This window comes from Rhinatrema bivittatum, chromosome 13, assembly GCF_901001135.1.
Source record: "Rhinatrema bivittatum chromosome 13, aRhiBiv1.1, whole genome shotgun sequence".
Taxonomy (NCBI): domain Eukaryota; kingdom Metazoa; phylum Chordata; class Amphibia; order Gymnophiona; family Rhinatrematidae; genus Rhinatrema; species Rhinatrema bivittatum.
The window spans coordinates 63,572,006-63,594,294 of NC_042627.1; the positions used below are offsets into that span (position 1 = coordinate 63,572,006).

The following is a 22,289-nucleotide window of genomic DNA, read 5'->3' on the forward strand; positions in this document are numbered from 1 at the left end:
GCCACTGCTATTAATTGCATCAGTAGCATGGGATCTTCTTGGTGTTTGGGTACTTGCCAGGTTCTTGTGGCCTGGATTGGCCACTGTTGGAAACAGGATGCTGGGCTTGATGGACCCTTGGTCTGACCCAGTATGGCAATTTCTTATGTTCTTATCATTTTGCAATGGAGGGTAGGCCTGTACTTTGCTTTAGAAAATGAGCCTAACTTTTATGCAAGCAGTGGATTTAAAATGGATATGGTCTGTTACAAAATTACCCCTAACTTTAGAAAGGGGTAACTTCCTTTTGCTGAGAGTTGCCAGTTACATCCTAAAAATACCATGGGCATTAATGATCTCTCCATTCAGCATGGAATCCTCATAGATATTGGGGGGAGGGGTGATATTTTGCACCCTTTTATGTTAAATAAAAGGTGTGTCAGTAATAATCTGTCAGACTGTCAGTAAATATGTCTGTCTTCTGGGCATTAGCCACTCTGGTGTAACAGAACAAGGGGAAGAGAGATGAGGATGCCATTAAAGAAGCAGTATCAAGCCCTCGTGAGCCAGGTCCCATGGAAATCCTGGATCCTGCTCCTGAGACCAGCACGGGCTGGGGATCCTGCAGAAACAATGTTCACGGGTCCCTGGGAGTGCAGGCTAAGCCATCGTGCAACAGGTGACAGTTTCAGGGTCTGTGCATGCTGAGTTCTGAAGGGAGTTGCAAGCTAGGGCCCCTCATCACTAATTGTCGCTGAAGTGCAGGAAACTTAGAGCGAAGAAGCTAAAAATGGTATGAGTGAAGGTTCGTAGCATAATATCCTCACTAAGGACTGGTTTCCATCGAGCTTGAAGTCCAGAAAACAGGAAGAAATTACCAGCATAATTAGAGACAAGACACTTTGCAGATGAGGATGTTCAAAGCCATTTACTTGGGCAGAAAGCATTTTACCTGCTTAATCGGCTACAGTATCCGCAAATTGCTTTTCCTCAATGCAGCTAAAAGTTTCAATGTTGCTCCAATTGTTGAAACTCAGTATTCAAAAGGGGAGCATGGAGGTCTCATCTACATCCAAATCTTTAGATGTGCAGTTTGCTTTCCTGAGTGAAACTCAAAAGAAGTCACTTTTTTTTTAGCCAATTTCACAATTAAACATTTGTAAGGAATTCTATGCTAAAATATGTTTATTTTGACAGTATATTAGGACTTTATCTGCAGCAGTATAAATCTTCATTACACTGTGTGTACTCTTCAAATAATTAAAATATATAACAAAGGGTGCAGGTCGCGTGAGTTTTTTATGCCCCCTTCTTGCACTAATGCATTCATGACACAGTCAAATGACACTCATGGGGGAGGAAGGGAGGGTTTGTAAATAACGTTATCAGCATGCCTTCAAGTACGAAGATACCGTCGAATAATTCCTGAGGGATGTAGGTATCTGAGCAAGAAAGGTGATGTGCCACATGGGCTATTTCTGTTGTTTGCTTGTGTTTTTTAAATAACGTTTTCCTGGACCTCTTACCAGTCTGCCCTTAAAGAACAACAAAAGATTTTTTTTATGCATAATTTCTTAGCCTTGTTTTTTTTGTTTATTATATCTGTGAGCAGCTCAAACTCAGTTAATCACATCAATGTTAAATGAGTGAAGAACATAAGAACATGCCATACTGGGTCAGACCACGGGTCCACCAAGCCCAGCATCCTGTTTCCAACAGTGGCCAATCCAGGCCATAAGAACCTGGCAAGTACCCAAAAACTAAGTCTATTCCATGTTACTGTTGCTAGTAATAGCAGTGGCTATTTTCTAAGTCAACTTAATACATAGCAGGTAATAGACTTCTCCTCCAAGAACTTATCCAATCCTTTTTTAAACACAGCTATACTAACTGCACTAACCACATCCTCTGGCAACAAATTCCAGAGTTTAATTGTGCGTTGAGTGAAGAAGAATTTTCTCCAATTAGTTTTAAATGTGCCACATGATAACTTCATGGAGTGCCCCCTAGTCTTTCTATTATCTGAAAGACTAAATAACAGATTCACATCTACCCGTTCTAGACCTCTCATGATTTTAAACACCTCTATAATATCCCCCCTCAGCCGTCTCTTCTCCAAGCTGAAAAATCCTAACCTCTTTAGTCTTTCCTCATTGGGGAGCTGTTCCGTTCCCCTTATCATTTTGGTAGCCCTTCTCTGTACCTTCTCCATCACAATTATATCTTTTTTGAGATGTGACAACCAGAATTGTACACAGTATTCAAGGTGGGGTCTCACCATGGAGCGATACAGACGCATTATGACATTTTCTGTTTTATTCACCATTCCCTTCCTAATAATTCCCAACATTCTGTTTGCTTTTTTGACTGCCACAGCACACTGAACCGACGATTTCAATGTGTTATTCACTATGACGCCTAGATCTCTTTCTTGGGTGGTAGCACCTAATATGGAACCTAACATTGTGTAACTATAGCATGGGTTATTTTTCCCATATGCAACACCTTGCACTTATCCACATTAAATTTCATCTGCCATTTCGATGCCCAATTTTCCAGTCTCACAAGTTCTTCCTGCAATTTATCACAATCTGCTTGTGATTTAACTACTCGGAACAATTTTGTATCATCTGCAAATTTGATTCCCTCACTTTCCAGATCATTTATAAATATATTGAAAAGTAAGGGTCCCAATACAGATCCCTGAGGCACTCCACTGCCCACTCCCTTCTACTGAGAAAATTGTCCATTTAATCCTACTCTCTGTTTCCTGTCTTTTAGCCAGTTTGTAATCCACAAAAGGATAGCGCCACCTATACCATGACTTTTTACTTCTCCTAGAAGCCTCTCATGAGGAACTTTATCAAATGCCTTCTGAAAATCCAAGTACACTACATCTACCGGTTCACCTTTATCCACCTGTTTATTAACTCCTTCAAAAAAGTGAAGCAGATTTGTGAGGCAAGACTTGCCTTGGGTAAAGCCATGCTGACTTTGTTCCATTAAACCATGTCTTTCTAAATGTTCTGTGATTTTGATGTTTAGAACACTTTCCACTATTTTTTTCCTTGCACTGAAGTCAGGCTAACCGGTCTGTAGTTTCCTGGATCGCCCCTGGAGCCCTGTTTAAATATTGGGGTTACATTAGCTATCCTCCAGTCTTCAGGTACATTGGATGATTTTAATGATATGTTGCAAATTTTTACTAATAGGTCTGAAATTTCATTTTTGAGTTCCTTTAGAACCCTGGGGTGTATACCATCCGGTCCAGGTGATTTACTACTCTTCAGTTTATCAATCAGGCCTACCACATCTTCTAGGTTCACCGTGATTTGGTTCAGTCCATCTGAATCATTACCAATGAAAACCATCTCCGGAAGGGTATCTCCCCCACATACTCTTTAATAAAAACAGAAGCAAGGAAATCATTTAATCTTTCCACAATGGCCTTATCTTCTCTAAGTGCCCCTTTAACCACTCAATCATCTAACGGTCCAACTGACTCCCTCACAGGCTTTCTGCTTTGGATAAATTTAAAAAAGTTTTTATTGTGAGTTTTTGCCTCTATGGCCAACTTCTTTTCAAATTCTCTTAGCCTGTCTTATCAATGTCTTACATTTAACTTGCCAACGCTTATGCATTATCCTATTTTCTTCCTTTGGATCCTTCTTCCAATTTTTGAATGAAGATCTTTTGGCTAAAATAGCTTCTTTCACCTCCTCTTTTAACCATGCCCGGAAATCATTTTGCCTTCTTTCCACCTTTTCTAATGCATGGAATACATCTGGACTGTGCTTCTAGGATGGTATTTTTTAACAATGACCACGCTTCTTGCACACTTTTTACCTTTGTAGCTGCTCCTTTCAGTTTTTTTCTTACAAATTTTCTCATTTTATCAAAGTTTCCCTTTTGAAAGTTTAGCACGAGAGCCGTAGATTTGCTTACTGTCACTCTTCCAGTCATTAATTCAAATTTGATCATATGATCACTATTGCCAAGCGGCCCCACCACCATTACCTCTCTCACCAAATCCTGTCCTCCACTGAGAATTAGATCTAAAATTGCTCCCTCTTGTCTGTTCCTGGACCAATTGCTCCATAAAAATATCATTTATTCCATTCAGGAACTTTATATCTCTAGCATGTACCGATGATACATTTACAAAGTCAGTATTGGGGTAATTGAAGTCTGACCCAAAAACACCACAGAGCAGAGATACTGCACTTCAATAATATCCAAACACAAGAGTGCAGAGAGAAGTTAGTCCAAACCACAAGGGGATTCAAAAAAGCTCTAAGGAGCATAAAGTTTTTATTTCTTTTTTCATGTGGCAACTCCACTGACTTGCAATCACACCACAGTTTAGACCGCGTCCCCCGACACGGTCCCATGTTTCGCCAAGGGCTGCATCGGGGGGGAGCAACACAACTTTCAAAGGCACTGTAAATAAACATACAAGGGTTAGGACATAAAGCTGCAATATGCCGACACATGAATTCTATTACAGTTCCATCACATACCTGAATGCAGAACAGTTTCAAATTTGGCAGGGAGCGCGTCCATCTTGACTGCAGACAGGTATTTAAACCTACCGGAGTGAGCGCGAAAACTCAGGTTGACAGATCACATGGTCAAAAGGGGCCAATCACAGTGACCCCCGTTCCTGAGGCGCAACTAGCAGTACAAACAGCAAGTCATCTCTGGTGACCCCACACTCTTTATGTGAACAAATGCCATTCAAGTTCCCGATTAAGCCCTTTTGGGGCTACCGTGTCAAGGCGGAAAATCCACCTCTGCTCAATTCTACCCAGCTGCTCATTATAGTTTCCACCGCGAGAGGAGCGGGGAACAACCTCGATAATGGAAAAGACTAAGTCGGAAAGAGAGTGTGACTGTTGAACCCAATGTGTTAGCAGGGGTTCATTTTCACGAGAGTTACGTATATTTGAGCAATGCTCTATAATGCGTGTTTTTATCATTCTACTGGTTTTTCCTACATAAATTAAGGGGCAAGGACAAATAATAGTATAAACCACCCCCCTTGAAGTACAATCCGAAGAAGCCCGAAGTGGAAAAACCTCTTGTGTGATCGGATGTGTAAAAGATGTACAGGTTATGGTGTGTTGACACATGATACACCGCCCACAGGGCTGATGTCCAATTGAGGAAGGAGAAGCCCCCATTTCCGACTGTAAGTCCGCATGAATCAATCTATCACGGAGGTTACGGCCCCTGCGATAGGTAAACCTCAATGGACCTTGAAAGAGACTATTCAGAGAGAGGGACTGCCAGTGTCTACGAATAATGCTCGTAACCTGACGGCTCAAAATAGAAAAAGGTAAAATACAATTGTTTATACTCTCAGATGACTCAGAGCATGGGAGAAACAGCAGATCCCGGTTCGCAAACAGGGCCCGTTTAAAGGCTTTCTTTATTACCGAAGAGGGGTAACCCCTTGCCAAAAACCTCCCCATCATTAACTTAGCCTGAGATAAAAATTCCGCCCGGGTTGTGCAGAGTCTGCGCAAACGCAGGAATTGCCCAGTAGGGATATTATGGCGTAGGTTACGTGGGTGACAGCTCTGAAATGAAAGCAACGTATTGCGATCAGTGTCTTTTCGGTAAATCGTGGTGGTAAACTGATTGTCATGAACAGATATCAATATATCCAAGAAAGAAATTTGGCGTGAATGTATTGTAAAATTAAACTGTATATTTGGGTCACAGGAATTAAGCCAGTCAAAGAAAAGAAAAAACTGTATGTCGGTACCTTGCCATATTAAAAAAAAAATCGGAGTATTGAAGTCTCCCATTATTACCGCACTACCAATTTGGTTAGCTTCCCTAATTTCTCTTAGCATTTCACTATCAGTCTCACCATCTTGACCAGGTGGACAGCAGTATACTCCTATCACTATAGTCTTCCCCGACACACAAGGGATTTCTACCCATAAAGATTCAATTGTGCATTTAGTCTCATGCAGGATGTTTATCCTGTTGGACTCTATGCCATCCCGGACATAAAGCGCCACACCACCTCCCGGGTGCTCCTCTCTGTCATTGCGATATAATTTGTACCCCGGTATAGCACTGTCCCATTGGTTGTCCTCCTTCCACCATGACTCTGAGATGTCAATTAAGTCTGTCATCATTCACTGCTATACATTCTAATTCTCCCATTTTACTTCTTAGACTTCTGGCATTAGCATACAAATATTTCAAAGTTTGTTTTTTTTCTGTATTTTCATTCTGCTTTTTAATTGATAGGGATAAGTTAGAATTTTTTAGCTCTGCTGAGTTTTTAGTTACTAGCACTTGGACTACTTTTCTTATAATTGGAACCTCACTGTCGGGATGCCCTAATTCTAATGCATCATTAGTATCCTTTGAAGATACCTCTTTCCGAACAATGCGCTGCTGAGCGACTGTCGGCTTTCCCCTTTATTCTAGTTTAAAAGCTGCTTTATCTCCTTTTTAAAAGTTAGCGCCAGCAGTCTGGTTCCACCCTGATTAAGGTGGAGCCCATCCCTTTGGAAGAGACTTCCCCTTCCCCAATAGGTTCCCCAGTTCCTAACAAAACTGAATCCCTCTTCTTTGCACCATCGTCTCATCCACACATTGAGACGCCAGAGCTCTGCCTGCCTCTGGTGACCTGCGCGTGGAACAGGGAGCATTTCAGAGAATGCTACCCTGGAGGTTCTGGATTTAAGCTTTCTACCTAAGAGTCTAAATTTGGCTTCCAGAACCTCCCTCCCACATTTTCCTATGTTGTTGGTGCCCTCATGTACCACGACAGCCGGCTCCTCCCCAGCACTGTCTAAAATCCTATCTAGGTGATGCGTGAGGTCCACCACCTTTGCACCAGGGAGGCATGTTACCAGGCGATCCTCATGCCCACCAGCCACCCAGCTGTCTACATTCCTAATAATTGAATCACCAACTATGACGGCCAACCTAACCCTTCCCTCCTGGGCAGTAGGCCTTGGGGGGATATCCTCAGTGTGAAAGGACAATGCATCACCTGGAGAGCAGGTCCTTGCTACAGGATCCTTTCCTGCTGCATCAAGTTGATGCTCTCCAATCATGAGATCTTTTTCCTCCAAAGCAGCACCAGAGTTGCCAGTCTGAAGTTGGGAGTTGGCTACTATGCCCCTGAAGGTCTCATCTATATACCTCTCTGTCTGCTTCATCTCCTCCAAGTCTGCCACTCTAGCCTCCAGAGATCAGACTCATTCTCTGAGAGCCAGGAGCTCTCAGAGAATGAATTTGCATGCACATGTACAATTTCTCACTGACGGGTAAAAAAAATCATACATGTGACATTCGATGCAAAAGACTGGTAAGCCCCCCTCTTGCTGCTGGACTGCTGCCTTCATCTCAAATTTGTTCAGTTCTACTTAAGTTTTAGGTTGCTATGAGAGTAGGAATGTCTAATTAATGTCCTTTAAATGTATTAGTGAATTCACTATATGTCTTGTAGTGGCCTACACGGGAATGATCAAACTCTCAATAAGGTGGTTTTTTTTAAGTGGCACCTGCCTATAAATTAAAGGATGAGCTGGGGGGGAGGGTTGGGAAATCCAAACAGTCTAACTTCAGTTAGTCAGCCAGAGTGACTCACTGCTCTCTTGATTAACAAATGTTGGTACCAAATCACACTACCTCAACACCTTTCCAAGGTGAGTAACTGAACTGAACTTTTCAACCTTTTTACTTAGGTATACACTGCTCCTAGCTTATTTCTAGCTTCTGGCTACTTTTTTTTTTTAGTATACAAACACTCTAACTTCTGCTTATTAGCTGCCTTACAGACTTTTAAAAATAAACACACTAACTACTGCTTACTAGCTGCCTTACTGACTGACTATTTAAAAATACAAATAGTCTAACTTCTGTTTATTTGCTGCCTTACTGACTATTAAAAGCACAAACACACTAAATAATATTACCAAATAGTTAACTTTGCCCCAATACTTTTAAAAAAGACAATGTCCCAAGCAAAACCTTACTGATTCCTTTCAGCCACCAGCAAGGTGATCCTCTCCTCTCAGTGCTCCCAGTATACTATACATATATATTGATGGTACAGTGCCAGGGTAACAACCTAAAATTTACTTGAAAGTTTAATGATACTTTTTATTTGCCTATGAATGATTATCACTCAGATTGTTTGACATTTATTACTATCTTAACTTCAGTTTATCAAATGCCCTCCCTTACTGTGCAAGTGGGTACTGCACCATGTTTACCCATTCTGCAATTTACTGTAGCCCTCTGAGATAGGGCTACTTTGCTTACATTAATATTTTTATTCTAATGACAAATATATTTTTGTATTTATGCATTTATTCTATTACCCAAAGATTTGTGCCCAGCTTTCAGTATACTATACATATAATATTGATGATACATTTTACAACTTTATATAAGTACCTTCACAGATTTAAAAGGATCCAGATCTGATATCAATCATTCATACTAAGTAAATATTATTCAACTCGATCAAACTTGTTTTGTAGGTTTTCTAATGAAGCTATGTTAAGGAAATGTTCGCATTAGTGACAATATACTTACATATAATATTTCTATATATCACAGATGTTTAGATTTTTTTTTTTCACTTTTCCTTGCAGTTACCGATGTGGGAAATATAAAATCAGAGTAACAAAAAAAAAAACTGTTTTCAAATTAATAATGATTGATATTAGGCTTTTTCCACTCGAGTAGATGTATCTATTTAGAAACTGTATTTCTCTCGCCTTGTATCCACCGCATCCTGGACACGTTTATAATACAAGAAACGGGGATTTTCCCTTATTCCTAGGTTTGATAATTTCTCCCAGGTCTGAAAGAGTGCCCTGCTGAACTTAGCAGCGCCTGCGCCTTTTTACCGCTCTGGTGCCTGTGGGACCAGCTCTTATTAGATTTTAGGAGACCTGCCCTGGGCACTGCAGTGACACCGCCTCTGCTGGCCCCGTAAGAGTTCAGCTGCTCCAGGCCCCCCCCCCCCCCCCCCCCCCCCCGCTGCCTTGCTCTGCCGCTGACGGAAGGCAGAGTTGCCGTCGGTCTTCGTCTGGCGACTGCACGGCAGCCCCGGGCATGCAGGAGCTGTCTGTATGGATGCATGCATATAGTTATTTATTTGTACTACAGATCGCAGCCGGCCAGCTAGGAAAGACCTGGGAGTCTGCTCATGACAACAGCAAGCGGAGCCGCCTCTGTCCGGCCTCTCAAGTCCAAACGGTACAAAAGCGTGAAGAGGCATGCCAGCCGCATATACAGCGCCTACCAGGAGCCCCCGAACAGGTGAGCCATGTCCTCCGTGCACGCAGGTCAGACCGCAGCACACCTGGGAGAAGAGTTGCGCGCGCATTGACGGCTAAAACTTCGGGAAGGAATGAAAGCCGGTTCCTTCATTGTTTCCTTAAAGTTATAACCATTCTCCGTCCAGCTAAATGTAGAATGGATGTGATTTTTCTTTCTACCTAAAGTCAACGGATGCTACATCTCGCTGGGAGATTTTTTATTTTAAGCAAAGATCTTTATAGACGGTGCTGCTAAAAGTGCTTTCAGAGGGTAATCCGGTTCCATGGAAAGCGTCATAAATCAGGATATTCAGAACCATGGACAGCAACTCCTGTTCCTGACTTAAGGGGAGCTTATTATCGCTATAATAATAACAGGTTAATGAGGGAAAAGCTTTCTTTTGTTTTTCAAGAGGATCTGAAGTTCCCGATGTGCCCGAGAAGGCAATGCAAGCCTCCGAGGCTGGGCAAGCCAAGCCGGAATATTCCTGGGAGCTCCGTTTGTGTTACATTCACTTTGCTGTGAGATTTGGACAATAAACTCCCCCACACACACACACATTATCGTTTGTTTAAAACGGGCTTTGATGTGATTTAGTGGAACCAAGGAGAGAAGTATATATCATAATGCCCGATGCTTGGATTGAAAGGTCTGCTGTGCTATCACTGCGAGAAATTGAAATGTGTGTGTATATCTCCTTTACGCTCTCTCTTCCGATCTTCCCGAATTTCAGTAATTCAGAAGAGGACGACAATAGTGACGGGAAAGAGGACAGCAATGATCCAGAGACGATTTTCCAGAATATACAGTTCCAGAAAGAGCTCGTCGCGAACATCCGCTGTCGACCTTGGCCGATGAGACAGAAGTTAAAAGCTCTCAGGTAGGCTCTGTCCGCAGATGAGAATAAATATCTTTTCATAGAAACTGTAGTACGAAGCTACATTTTTCTCTCTCTCTACACCGTAGGGTAACGACTGTCTTATAGATCCCGTAAAAAAAAAAAAGTAATCAAATTACAGACCTCTGAGAAATGAAACATTTACTAACATAATACCCAGGCCAACGCAAATTTAAGGTGAGAGTCAAAATGCAGCTGTGAAACATTGTCTTTCCTGCACGTTTTGCTGTCAGCCCCTCCAGCCGCCAGATTACTTGCTTTGGTGGCAGATCAGTGCACGCAGTGATTTTCAGTGACTGTCGCGCAGGATCGTCAGGAGGGAGCTCGTCTTGTTAAATCAGGGCTGTGATGTCCCCAAAATCCCTGCCCGCTCTTGAATCCCAGAGCCTTTGCTAACTTTGCAAGGTGCCCTTTCGGCCAATCGGATACCCCCGCCGCCGCCCCCCCAGTGAAGAATGTGTCTCCCTTTGCAGGCAAGCTAGAGAGATCGTGCTGAAGTATGAAGGCAGGCTGACGAGAACCCGAGGATACCAAGCCGCTGGCGCCGAGGTGCGTTTCCTGTCCATTGACCATTCACACGCTTTGCATGGAATGTTTACCCTATAGGATCATTTATTTCATGTAATACTTAATGCACAGGAGGAGCTCGAGAGCAATCCTAAAATGGTGTGGGGTCCTACACCCCTTCCAACCTGCCTGGGCAGAGATGGCTCGTTCACACCCAGGGAGGGAGGGTGTGAATGAGCTGCTACAGTGCTGGTCCCTGATGACCACCAGTGAGCAGTTCTTTACAGGAAATGCCCCTCCGGCCCTCCAGGAGGCAAGGGTTTCTGTGGCCATCTGGACAAAGCAAAAAATGGAGGGCATAAGGGGAAATGCTTTTTTTTTTTTTAATGCAATTACATTGTAATTTCTTGGCATGAAAGAGTTCAGAATGAAATTGTAGGCTAATTAGTTAATGAAAGAGAGGCTGTGGGATCACAGTGCATGAATACTTATAAACAAGGAACAAGCCATTTATTTCATGTGCTGTTATCTGGGACTGAAAAATTTTCACATTAAATAGTTGTTAAAAAAGAAAAAAAAGAATATATTTTGAATATTATAGAGGATTCTGATTTTTTCTGAGTGCATACATCAGAACGTTCAAGTATGAAAAAATGTACCTAATCAGTATGTTTGTTTTTAATTTATGAACCCCTTTTCCTGGTGACATAACCATTCAAAATGATAAACAATACAAAAAAAAAAGCAAAAATGCATAATAAAATAAACTAGAAAAAAGAATCAACATAGGTAACTAGAATAGGTACACAACTAGAAATAAAATAAACTATGGAACAAGGCATCCATAGTTTAACTTAAAACATTAGGTCATAACTAGACTTACATATATATTTGCTCCATCAATCCCAAGCCATGCCCGCTCCCCATATCAATAATTAACACCGCCTGCTTCTCTTTACCCAGCCTTTCTCCCTTCTCTACCGACTAACAGCAGGGCCCAATTACTATACACCAACACAGGAAGACAACATTTATACAAAATTATCTTATGGAAAAAGCCATGTTTTTAACATTTTCTTGTTTCAAGTTAACTTAGAGTTCATTTTATTATGCCATAATAAAATGTCATTTCAGTTTTCCTTTACAAGCCATCATGCACGTACTATTTCTAATGGGATGAATTAAGTGCAATTAGGAATTAATTTTGAAAATGTTACATGTATAAAATTAGCATATATGTGTGTAACTAGCTTGTATTCACGTACACGCTATTTTAAAAGCAAACATTCATGCATATTTTCACATTAATGTGCACACCTGCAAACGTATAAAAGAGACGGTCTAGGGGCATTCTAGAATAGGGCCAAGAGTTTTATGCGTAAGTTGCTATTTTATAAGAGACTTGTGTGGGTACCTATGGTAACTTGAGCAATTTTACACCTGCTAAGTAATTACCCTGCACAACTGATATCAGATGGCTATGTTGCCAATTATTGGTTGGGTGGGAGATCTGGGTGAACTGCAGGATGCTGAGGCTGAAGAACTAGGACGGTTTTGAAAACCTGGAGAAAGATTGGGTGAACTGGTGAAGGAATCGGAAACTGGTAATTTCAGTTGCATGTGCAATTTTTTAAATGTACCAACTTACACACACAACTTAGGGTTTTATGTGAGCAAGTTGTGCTTGCTTTCCATGCTTAAAATATATGCACATATGTTTCTAGAATAGATAAGAAAAGTACACACAGTCAATGCATTCAAATACACTCTTTCAATGCATTGCAGGTATTCGCACAAAAGTATGCATTGCATACATGTATTTTATAATTTGCACATACCTCATACACGCAAGTTATAAAATATAGTGATAGATCTCCATGCTATCATACATGAATGTATATGGGGGCCCCACGGAGTTTGAAAGTTATCCTTCCTGCATATTAATTGACATGTCTTATGAACAACAGCAAGCAGTAATCTTATTGAGCTGTTTTATAAATGATATACAACTCATGAGTGGATTCTGCAATCGGAACTGGATAACCCATAGGTTCAGACAACATCAAACACATTGTGTGACAGTAACATTGGAACAATGTGTATATTAAACAATTGTGTAGAGAGATATTATCTGCATATCACATATGCATACACTAACCACTTACTGTGACTGACCTGCTTGGTGATCTGTGAAAAACTGTAGTCTGCTTAGCATGCATTTTCTGTTATAAGCAGACTAAAAATGTTTTAAAATAAATAAATGACTAATCCATAAGGAACATAGATACAGCTGTTTCTCATTTTGGGACTGAATTACTAAGGCTTTTTTCCCCATTCTGTGTCTATGGGAGAAAAGCTCAGTACACCTGACCCATACAGAATTTTCTAATAAATGTGCACAAGAGATTGTGTTATTGTTCTGTATTTTTTTTTAAGTGTGATGAGAGTTCCATTCATTTGCCATATTCTAAATGTTCTGTGTCCCTAAGATTAGAAAATATAATTCCTACTCTTACAGCTGGCATGTCTAATTATACAATATTCAAAGAACTCTGCATGCCAAGGTGCAAACAGAAATGTCCCTCTGTCCCATTTATCAGCAAGCAGGTGTGCCAAGATGTTTTTATCAGTTTTACTCCAGGCTTTTTCAGTGACATCCATTTGTAATTTATATCTTCACAGTGCAGCCTCTGCAACTTGGTTAGTTCCTTCTGCAGCTTCACCAGCAAAGCTTTTAGATTAAAGAAACAACATTATTTTTTTTTTCAAAAGACTCTGGTGCAATTTATAGCCTCTGTTAATTCTTTGTTTAATTAAAACACTTCAGTCGGGCTATAAAATCTAAAATGGCTCTATAAAAATTAATTAACTTTTACCATGTAGATTGATTATGAGTTTATTAAAACCCAAGCCTGCTGTTGCTTTCATTTCTAAAAAAAAAAAAAAAAAAAAAGTTAAGATATCTTCATTGCTATTTTGATATCCTAGAGACCACATCTGACATTCAAATCCTTTTTAAAATGAACTGCATACAACCTTATGTTACGATCAACACTGAAGCCATCCTATGTCATCCGTAGTCAACTGCAGGCAGTAATGCAATCTTAAAGTACATAAAGCTTATGAAATGATGTAAAGTGATATGGAATTGTATCAGTCACTTTCTCTGGTAGATCATAATTAAGCCACAGTTATGACTAGTACTCGGTGACGTGGACGCAAATTATCTCTTGCAATTAGAAGAGTCATTTTATAATAACTCACATAGGGCAGAAGTCCACAGGTACTTTGTACATGCAAATTTTCAAAGCAGATTATGCGCATAAGTCCACTTTGAAAATTAGCAAGACTGTACATACCTTGCATACGCTTGCACACACACACATGTGTAAATGTCCACGCAAACACTGATATATGTATTTCTGAAAATTGAAAATGCATGCATAAATGATTCCCCTGCCCCCGAACTCCGCCTGCTGCTTCCACATGTACGTTTATCATACACCCCCCAGGGTAATTTTTAGAATTGTTATGTAGAGTTAAAATCTGTGCCTGGAAACTACTAGCAGGCTTTAGTTTGAATTTTCAAAGCAGACTTACATACTCACATTTACAGGATAATAACTTTTGTGTTCATATTTATATTGAAGTCACAGCATTTTTTTTAAATATACAATTTGAAAATAACATCAACTCATTTAGGAGGATGCTACCCCTAGATTGTACAATATAGTTATCTGCAGTAGAGGTTCTCAACCTAGTTCTTGGGACACACCTCACCAGTCAGGTTTTCGGGATATCCACAATGAATATGCATGAGACGATTTGCGTAGAGTGGAAGCAGTGCGTGCAGATCTATCTAATGCATGCAGATCATTGTGGATATCCTGAAAACCTGGCGGACTGAATACATCCCGAGGACTGGGCTGAGAACTACTGATCCACAGTACACATCATTTTAGCATCAGCAGCCAACATAGAAGCAAACCTTTTGCAATTTCTGCAGGCGAATCCTCCCAGAACAAATTATGAGCCTTAAAATTATCCAAGAAGAAAACTTTGGCCCCCACAATTTGCATGGAGAAGACCTGTAAGCAGCCTTTTCCTTCCCATTCCCTGCACTTCCCATGACAGATGTTGCTCCCTTCCAATAACTCATACAGTATGAGCAAGATTCACCAATGCTCTTCTCCTAACAGCTTTTATATTTACCCAGTGCTCACTGATTGGTAAAAGCTTGGTGCACCATTGAATACTTTGAGATAACCATTAAAGTTTAAAACAAGCAAATGAGGTATTTAGTTGGTAGAATCATGAATACTTCTGCAAACAGACATTGTCTGCGATTGCTTTGGATTTCACAATTATTTAAATGGGCATGAGGATTGCCCATTTTAAGTTGAACAGCTGTGCCTAAGACTCTGCAGGAAGCAGCGGGGAGGTGAGGCTGGAGCTCTGAGCCCTTTCCAGGTAGTGTTTTATTCCCATTTCTCTTCTGCACTTATGAATGCACTTTCCCTCCCGCAGGCATTGTGCTCAGAGGCTACAAGAAGGGCTTGCTTTTCATTTTCCTTGTCATCTTTTTTTCAGTAAAAAATTGCAAGTTTGGCTGTTGATGTAACTGTGGTTTTATTGCTGCCTTCTAACGGATCATGCCAGCCGTTCACAGCCCTCCCGGGAGGGAGGGAGCTCCAGTCATCACTCAGTGGAGATGGCCACTGGGCAGATGCAGGATGGGCAGATGCAGGATGCCCGGCTCCATGCTCTGTGGCCCTTCACTGAGGACAGTCACCGTGTTGAGTAGGCGAGTGAGGTTTAAAAAAAAGGAGGGGAAACCCAAGGCAGCTGTAAATGACATCTTATGGTAGGCGAAATCCAGTAGACGTCACTTCCAAGTCATCTGGATCCACAAAGAAATGCAAGGAAGCTGTCAAAAATAAAAAAGATAAACTTGTCTCAACAGCAAGTGGTGGCCGGTACTGTGCCACGTCAGTTTCTTAACAAGAGGCTCCTGCCAGCTCTGCTTCTGGAGGGGCCAATGTAAGAAGCCCCTCTAACCCTAGTGTGGCTTTCAGCTCCTGTTTTAGTGCGGGGTCTTCAGTGCTAACCTATCCCTGCTATGTAATAAGGTAGGTTTTACTGCCCCCAGAAAACCCACGCGGTAAAGCCGGGGTGAAAAGCCTGCACCAGGATTAGTGTTGGTGGCGTGCATGCTAAACCCCATGCTATTGCCAGGCAATGGAGGGAGGCATGTGAACGGGCAGACAGCTTAAGGAACATTTTTCTCTCAATGCTGGAAATGTGGAGGGGCGGACTAGATGAGCTGCAAGGGTCTTTTTCGGCTGTTTCTATGCTTCATTTAGCCAGGGTCTCTTTGATTTCACAGAATAATTTAACAAGGGAGGGTTTCAGGAAGCCAAGAAGAACCCTCTCTAGCTCATCCCTGCAAAAGGAAGGTCAAAGTGGGCGGGTCCTGATGACACAGGCTGAGGTTTTTCTCTTTAATCAATGGTCCAGCTGCTACAGATGTGACTGGGGGAGATTGAAACCAGACGGCGCTGGGCTGACTTGCAGCCTTTTGCCACAGTTTCATCTGGACTTAAAATCTGGCCTTTCATTCTATGAGCTCTATAAAGAACCTGTTTTTAATCCAGAATAAAATATGTATTTATTTTAACTAAATTAAGATTGCAATCCAGATGTGAGAGCCTATCCCAGCGTGCCAGGATTCAAAGTTGTCCCATGCCTAACACGCAACGCCGTTTTCTTTCAGCTCTGGAAGAAGCTTCTCCGGCTGGTGTATAACTTTGTGGTGCTCTTCATTCCATGGGAAATGAGAATAAAGAAAATAGAAAGTAAGTGCACCTGCACGCGGGAGGACACCGTGCAGCCTGGAGAACAGAGCAAGACTGCGCGTCTGCCCCAGCACAGTCACGCGGGGGCAAGAGGCGAACTGATTTTTCCAGCTGTAGATTTTAGAATCTACTACATCTGGGCAAGTCTGGGGTGGGGGGGGGGGGGGTGCGGAGGAAGTCAACCTCATCAGGCAATGGTGATACCTGACGGCTGAATTTAGGGCCTATGATTGCAGAGATCTGGAACAAGCACTGCTGCTGCATTGACTGAGCTAAAAGTAAGCTGAAAATTATATAAAATAAAAGAAATCCCTTCATTTACAAGGAAACTCCTTGCAAATGAAGGATCGTGGCAGCTAGATCCCAGACCAGGTTCCAACTGAACTAGAAACCCAAAGGAGGAAGAAGAGACCAGGGGGAAACAAGAAAAAAAAAAAAAGCATGGCCAGTGCTGAAGTGTTATTGCACTTTGATACCCGTGCAGCTAATTTTTATACAGTGTGAATTTGTTCAGCCAATGCAAGAGCTCCTCCAACAGCACGTGCTCCGTGTCTCTGCCACCAACTCACAGCACCAGCAGATCATCCAACACCAGCCCCAGAACCAGAAGACGGGGTGGTTTGTTGTGGCTGTAGAGCAGGGGTGGCCAACTCCAGTCCTCAAGAGCCACACACAGGTCAGGGTTTCAGGATATCCATAATGAATATGCATGAGATGTATTTGAAAACAATGGAGGCAGTGCATGCAAATCTATCCCATGCATGTTCATTATAGATATCCAAAAACCCAGATCTGTTTGTGCCTCATGAGGAGCACGGTTGGCCACCCCTGCTGTAGAGCACTAGGGGAAAACCAGTAGGAACAGGGAATGCAAAGGGTTATTTAGCTCGTAGCATTATGTATTACAATGCAATACTTTGTTTTCTGAATATTTCATTTAAAAAAGTAATTGCATTGTTCCAGTTCAACTGTGCTAGTGAAACCTAAAGTGTTAAAAAAATACTTTTTCAACCTTTCGAAAAGTTTTCCTATGCCTACAGTAAAACATATGTTGATGCATATTAAATGTAATTTAAAAGCAGTTATCAAATATTGCATTATAATATGCAGAAGGAAGTGCAGCGCTCTGTAAGGTAAAGTTAGTAAAAACTGATGTTATGCAAATACTTGTATAAAAGAATACTATTAATTTTAAGAATGTGCCTTCATTTGAAATGAAATGGGAAACTGAAATTCAATATCCCATTTTGTTCCAATTCGTTTTTAAAACAAAATGAAAGAAAAATGAACATATTTTCAATTGGTTTCATTATTATTATTTTTTTTTTTTTACGTACGCTGTCAACCCCAAAGAAACCTCTTCTGGGTCCTCCTTCCAATTCCTTCCTCCCAAACCCTCTTACCAAGTTGCTGACCTTCATGGAGAAGGAGCCATCCCCGGTCACTCCTGCCCTGCTGGCACTGCCATTCAAAATGGCACCAGTAAGCTGAGGCTGGCACCGGCCTGGCCAACACAATTTTGTGATGCAAAATTACTGGAACTATGGTGACAGCAGAACAAGGCAGGAGCAACCAGGGACTTCTCCTGGCTGGGAGGGGGAGGACATTGAGAGGAAGGTCCAGAAGTGTTTCATTTAGATTTTTTGGGGGGGGATGGAACTGACATTTTTTTGGGGGGGGGGGTTGTAATTTTATTTTTTGTTTGTTAAATTTCAGTTGCTCAATTTTTTTTTTTTTCATTTTAAATAAAAGGAAACAAAATGAAAAAAATGTCTGTGCACACTCCTGACTTGCTGTGCATGATTCTGCATCCCACCTAATTTTAGCATTTACTGTTAGAGCAGCTGCGCATTAGCTACATTTGTTTCTACTAGTGCAGGGTGGCCAAGTCCAGTCCCCAAGAGCCACAAACAGTTTTCAGGATATCCACAATAAATATGCACGAGAGAGATTTGCATGCATCAAGCTAGGTAAAGAGTACATTGTACAAATTAACTCTTTTACCTTTCATTGCTCAAAATGACATAAAATCTTCACTGATGTCAGCTTTGCTGTTCATACCTCTGACTGTATGTAAAAGTGCCCCCTCTCGCCCTTCCTTTTTAGTAATGTGCTGGTGGTGGATTAATCAGCAGGTGATGCGACAATTAGTGCTGGTGCAATACATTTATTGTAGCTTGTGGAAATTACCCTCATCACACCCCCTTTTTTTTTTATCGGGGGTACTATTTTTGCTACATCTATAGCTTGTTGATGAATCTAGGTCAAAGCTAGTTAGCATAAAGTCTGAAGTACTATGGGCAAAAATGTTTGCAAACAGGGCTTCATCTGCAAAAACACCCACCTCCTCCTCCCCCCCCCCCCCCCAAAAAAAATAAATTTGGAGGTTTGCATGTTTTTGTGCAAGAAGCCTCGTTTGTGAAATTTTTCACCGGTTTTCCGGTTTGCAAATGGTAACATTTTGCACAGTTTGCTACAGACTAAATTTTATTCAAATCAACAAGCTGCTGTGATATAAGATCATGCAAAGCAGTTCATTAAATCTAAATTCAGTGAAAACATCTTCACAGGCAAAAAAATATATAACTCCACTTCAACCTACGGGTTAATGCATTGGCAGCTTAGTAATATAATAGATGTTAGTTGTTAAGGACATTGGCCCAGTCTCTGCCTAGATGTTCTCATCTATGCTTCTCAAGCTCAGGATATTTCCCAGCTTTTGGCCATACAAGATTGACTACCTGCAAGAGATTGCTCTTTGTCCAAGTCATTACTCAATCCTATTTTTTACCACTGCCTTCTGTATCTGCTCCAAGCATGCTTAAATTCTATCGCAGTTTTGGTTTTACTTTATTTATTAAAAAATATATCCCCCATCCTCTAAGTTTTACAGCGGGTTACAATTAAACATACATAATCCAGTAACACCACCTCTGACTGATATTTAAAACTGAAATGCATTATAGTAACATAACATGCAAAAGTTGACGTGCTTGCATTTTAACAAGAAAATCCAAGTTTTACCATAGAACATTTTTTTTCCCACCTATTTTGTGTGTGCTTGGTCAGAACTGAAACTTAAATTAAGTTTCAAATATAGCACCCCCAGCCTTCATGAAGTGCAAAAGTGAACAATCAGAGCTTCTACCATGTGTTAGTGAATGTGACAGGTAAACACAAGATAACTAACTGTTACCTCTGATTTAAGGTCACTTTGGGTCAGGTGTTGCATCCTATTTCATCTTCTTGAGATGGTTATTCGGAATCAATATTGTCCTCACCATTATGACAGGAGCTTTCGTTGTGTTACCAGAGGTAAGATAACATTTGTTTTGCATTGTCAACAGGAAAACATCTTGATTTTGAAAAAAATTGTACTGTTAATACAGAAAAAGAGGTATAAAAACTATGTACAAAAGTATTAGTGCTTAACAATTCCATTTAAGAAAGAAAATGTGTAACGAAAACAGCGATATTACATCTTTCTGCAAGTACTCTATATCTGCAAATCCTACATCATAGGCTTTGATGAAACTGAACATAAAAACAAATATGTTTGTACTACTAGTATAAATTATGGCTTCATGACAAGCTCATTATTTCAAAAGCAACTTGAGCATGGGTTCCAGTGAAATATGAAATATGGAATTCCCTTGAAGGGTTCTGAGCTCCTAGAAAGCTTAATAGTATCGCCCGTAGCAATCTGAGTTGCTTTTAAATAAACAACTTGAGTGTGGAAGAGCTGTGTTTCAAAAAAATTGATGGTTTTTTATGGCTGCAACAATTCTTTCCTTTAAATCACTGAAATAACAAACTGTGCATGGAAAACTATTTTATTTGAAGGAGCAGTAGCGACTAGAATCTTCAAAATATCAAATTGCTTGTTTCTTGACTCTCTTGTTCCCTGAGTAGGTCTTATTTCTCATTTTTTAAAATATTTTTTATAGTTATTTTAAATAAAAAGTTAAAGCATCTCTTCTTCTGGTCAAACTCCCCAGTTTTAAGTATGGGCTCACAATTCAACTTTCATACGTCTTGAATGATGACCTAACTTTAAATTGCCACCATAGCTTTTATTATCCCTTCTAATATCATTTTGCCTTCATATCTTTCCCGTACAGGATTGATGCCTGTGTGGGGTACTGATGAGGGTCAGGAAAGATGCATCATGATTCACTCTGATTCATAATGGTGGGAGTAGCTAATATTTCCTCACAAATTAAATACGGTAGCACAACATTAAAGGGATAGTCATAAATTTATTTGTCTGTTTCAAATGCCAGCTGAACTGTCCACCCTTAGCATATATGTAAGAGGTGATCCGTTCACATACGATAGAAACAGTTAACCATGGTAATGAAGGGATGGGCAATGCTTGGGATGAAGAGCTAAAACTACGTTCCTGTCAGGCAGAGAAGAATTGAGTTCAGCACACCTTGGATTCATTTGGCAGGAACTGAGTATTTTGGTCGCTGATGCTACAATAACACATACAGTTCTCTCCAATTTCCTGATTAAAAACAAAAAGGTGTCTGAACAAGAGTCGTACAAATGTAGTAGCATTGTCACAGAAAACGCCTCTTTGCCTTTTTCTCTATCATAAAATCTTTACTTTTTCATCCGAACAGCTTCTGGCAGGAGCGACATTTGGCACCACTGTTAGCAAGACAATTCCCGAGAAGGACTTTCCATCAGCGCAGGACCTCGACACGATCTGGTCGCTTGGGGCAAGAACACCCTTTCTCACACTGTCTACATTTTCCAGCTAGAGATGATGCAGCTTTTTTGCTCTAACCAGAAACTGCCTTTCGTGACCAAGTTGTTCTTTTTGCAGGGTTATCTCCAGTACTCGGTCCTATTTTATGGCTACTACGGCAGGGACAGGAAGATTGGCAGAGCCGGGTATCGACTGCCCTTGGCATATTTCCTTGTTGGCATGGCAGTGTTTGCTTACAGTTTCATCATTCTTTTGAGAAAGTAATGTTCTACCTTTTCAATTTACTCATGCATATTTGTAAAAAAAAACAAAAAACCCAAATGATCTCTCTCGATGTCTTTCAGGAAGGGCTCTTCTAGGGTATTAGCATACTTAAGGAATAATGGTGGCTACCAGTGGGGTTTGTGAGGTGGCCCAGTGGCAAGTCAAATGTTATATATGTCCAAGCCGAAGATCCACCAGTTCAAGTCTCAGATAAGATCTTCTGCACCCCAGATCAACAAGGGCTGGTGATGCTGCAGAGTTCACGATTCCCGGGGGCGACATCCAGTAGCGCTCATGATGAGAGCATTCTGGAAAGAGACCTGATGGCTGGATCCTGCCCCAGTACCACTTGCTGCAGACTAGGAACCATGGGAGACTTATTACAATAGAGAAAAAAAAATCCCCTGGTAGTTATGAACGGAGGGTCCTGGTGCTGTAAGGAAAAGGAGAAAGGAAGAAATACCAGGGAGGGGATATGGGGAATAATGGACTTTGTGAAGAATATCAAGAGCATAGGGCACAGGTCACCTTTCTGCCAAAAACATTATGGGGGGAGGGGAGTTTTAGACAACCCCTGAAATCAGGCAGCAAATATGTGTCTTTGAAGCTGCCACCCCCTCCCCCCCACCACACAAACACACACACACACACACACACACACACACACTTGCACCTGTATTATGTGCACAGAACGTTTCTGCAATTAAATCACAGTTTTACTCAAGGAAATGCGCTTGAAAATGACCCTCCCTGAGGGAAAATC

The 22,289-nt window shown here is 41.1% G+C and overlaps 1 protein-coding gene across 1 annotated transcript in view; it reads left to right on the forward strand.

The window, feature by feature from the left end:
- Positions 1–22,289, forward strand: part of TMC3 (transmembrane channel like 3) — an 85,701-nt gene that overhangs the window by 39,518 nt on the left and 23,894 nt on the right. Inside the window, exons 2-8 of the mRNA XM_029575927.1 lie at positions 9,133–9,285; positions 10,019–10,165; positions 10,657–10,732; positions 16,464–16,545; positions 19,754–19,860; positions 21,174–21,272; positions 21,380–21,522. Of these exons, the coding sequence (XP_029431787.1) occupies positions 9,173–9,285; positions 10,019–10,165; positions 10,657–10,732; positions 16,464–16,545; positions 19,754–19,860; positions 21,174–21,272; positions 21,380–21,522 (767 nt within the window). The 5' untranslated portion in view covers positions 9,133–9,172. The remainder of the gene's footprint in view (positions 1–9,132; positions 9,286–10,018; positions 10,166–10,656; positions 10,733–16,463; positions 16,546–19,753; positions 19,861–21,173; positions 21,273–21,379; positions 21,523–22,289) is intronic.